Genomic DNA, 1,057 nt, shown 5'->3' on the forward strand with positions numbered 1-1,057 from the left:
AACATTATTAAACATTAATTTAACAAAAAATGTAGAGCTACCATGCACTTTTTCTAATGAAAAGTTACCCAATACTCTGTAATAGAATCTTAGGCTAGGATTCACATAGCTAGATTATGTCCTTAATAGAATAGGTTTCCAGGATAAGACAACAGGAAGGACTTGCAAAACTCTGCAAATACAAACCAAAAAACACCCCAACGTTTTCAACCAACTGGATATTCTGTATTTAGGGGAGCCAAAGCCAAAGAAAATCTCTTCTGGTAGAATTTTTGTTTCAAAGCAACTGTAGTGCTGACTAGTTTGTGCTCTAAGCCACCTGAGATAATTCAAATCAGATGTGTTATATTATATTGAAATAAGTTAGTACAAATGGTTCTACTTAACACCAGGCCTTTATTTATTCTTACCTTTCTGTTCCTCTCAAGATGCTTTCGAACAGCAACTGCTTTTTTAATTAAGTGGTAGAGATCCTCAGGAAGATCAGGAGCAAGTCCTTTGGACTTAAGGATTCTCAAGATTTTATTCCCTGTCACAAAGCGTACTTGTGCAACACCATGTGAGTCCCTCAGGATCACACCTGAAAAAGGAATCATAGACTGCAACTTCCCAACCCAAAACACAAACTGGAGCAAGTGATGCCATGGCCTCTTTCCCACCTGTAAGATGGAGTCTACTTTTATACATCACAGAAACCAACACGAGAGCACATGCAAAGTTCAATCAGACATTCAAGGAAGGTTTATCCAACACTAAAGAAAACCATTCTGGTGGAAACTGTGAATGCTGGATAACTATCGTCACAGTGAATGTGAAATACAGCTGACCACAGGAATCAATAAGACTCCTGTACGTCTATCTGCTTTATAATTAAAACCAGATAACACTTTTTAAGAAGTTTTATCAGACATTCTTCTGTGCAGCCAATTTCAAAATTCCAACTCCTCTCCACTTAAAGCTGTGTGGTTTGGGGTTAGTTTATCTATCTGCACTATGCCTCGACTGTAAAATGAGAACTGGGGGGAGAAAACTACTAATATTTATTTCAAAATATTGC

At 37.4% G+C, this 1,057-nt stretch overlaps 1 protein-coding gene across 1 annotated transcript in view; it reads right to left on the reverse strand.

The window, feature by feature from the left end:
* Nucleotides 1–329: 329 nt before the first annotated feature.
* RPS13 (ribosomal protein S13) overlaps nt 330–1,057 on the reverse strand; it is a 2,614-nt gene continuing 1,886 nt past the window's right edge. The window contains exon 4 of the mRNA XM_008573295.1: nt 330–580. Coding sequence (XP_008571517.1) covers nt 330–580 — 251 coding nt within the window. The remainder of the gene's footprint in view (nt 581–1,057) is intronic.

This window comes from Galeopterus variegatus, unplaced genomic scaffold (genome assembly GCF_000696425.1).
Source record: "Galeopterus variegatus unplaced genomic scaffold, G_variegatus-3.0.2 Scaffold898, whole genome shotgun sequence".
NCBI classification, from domain to species: Eukaryota; Metazoa; Chordata; class Mammalia; order Dermoptera; family Cynocephalidae; genus Galeopterus; species Galeopterus variegatus.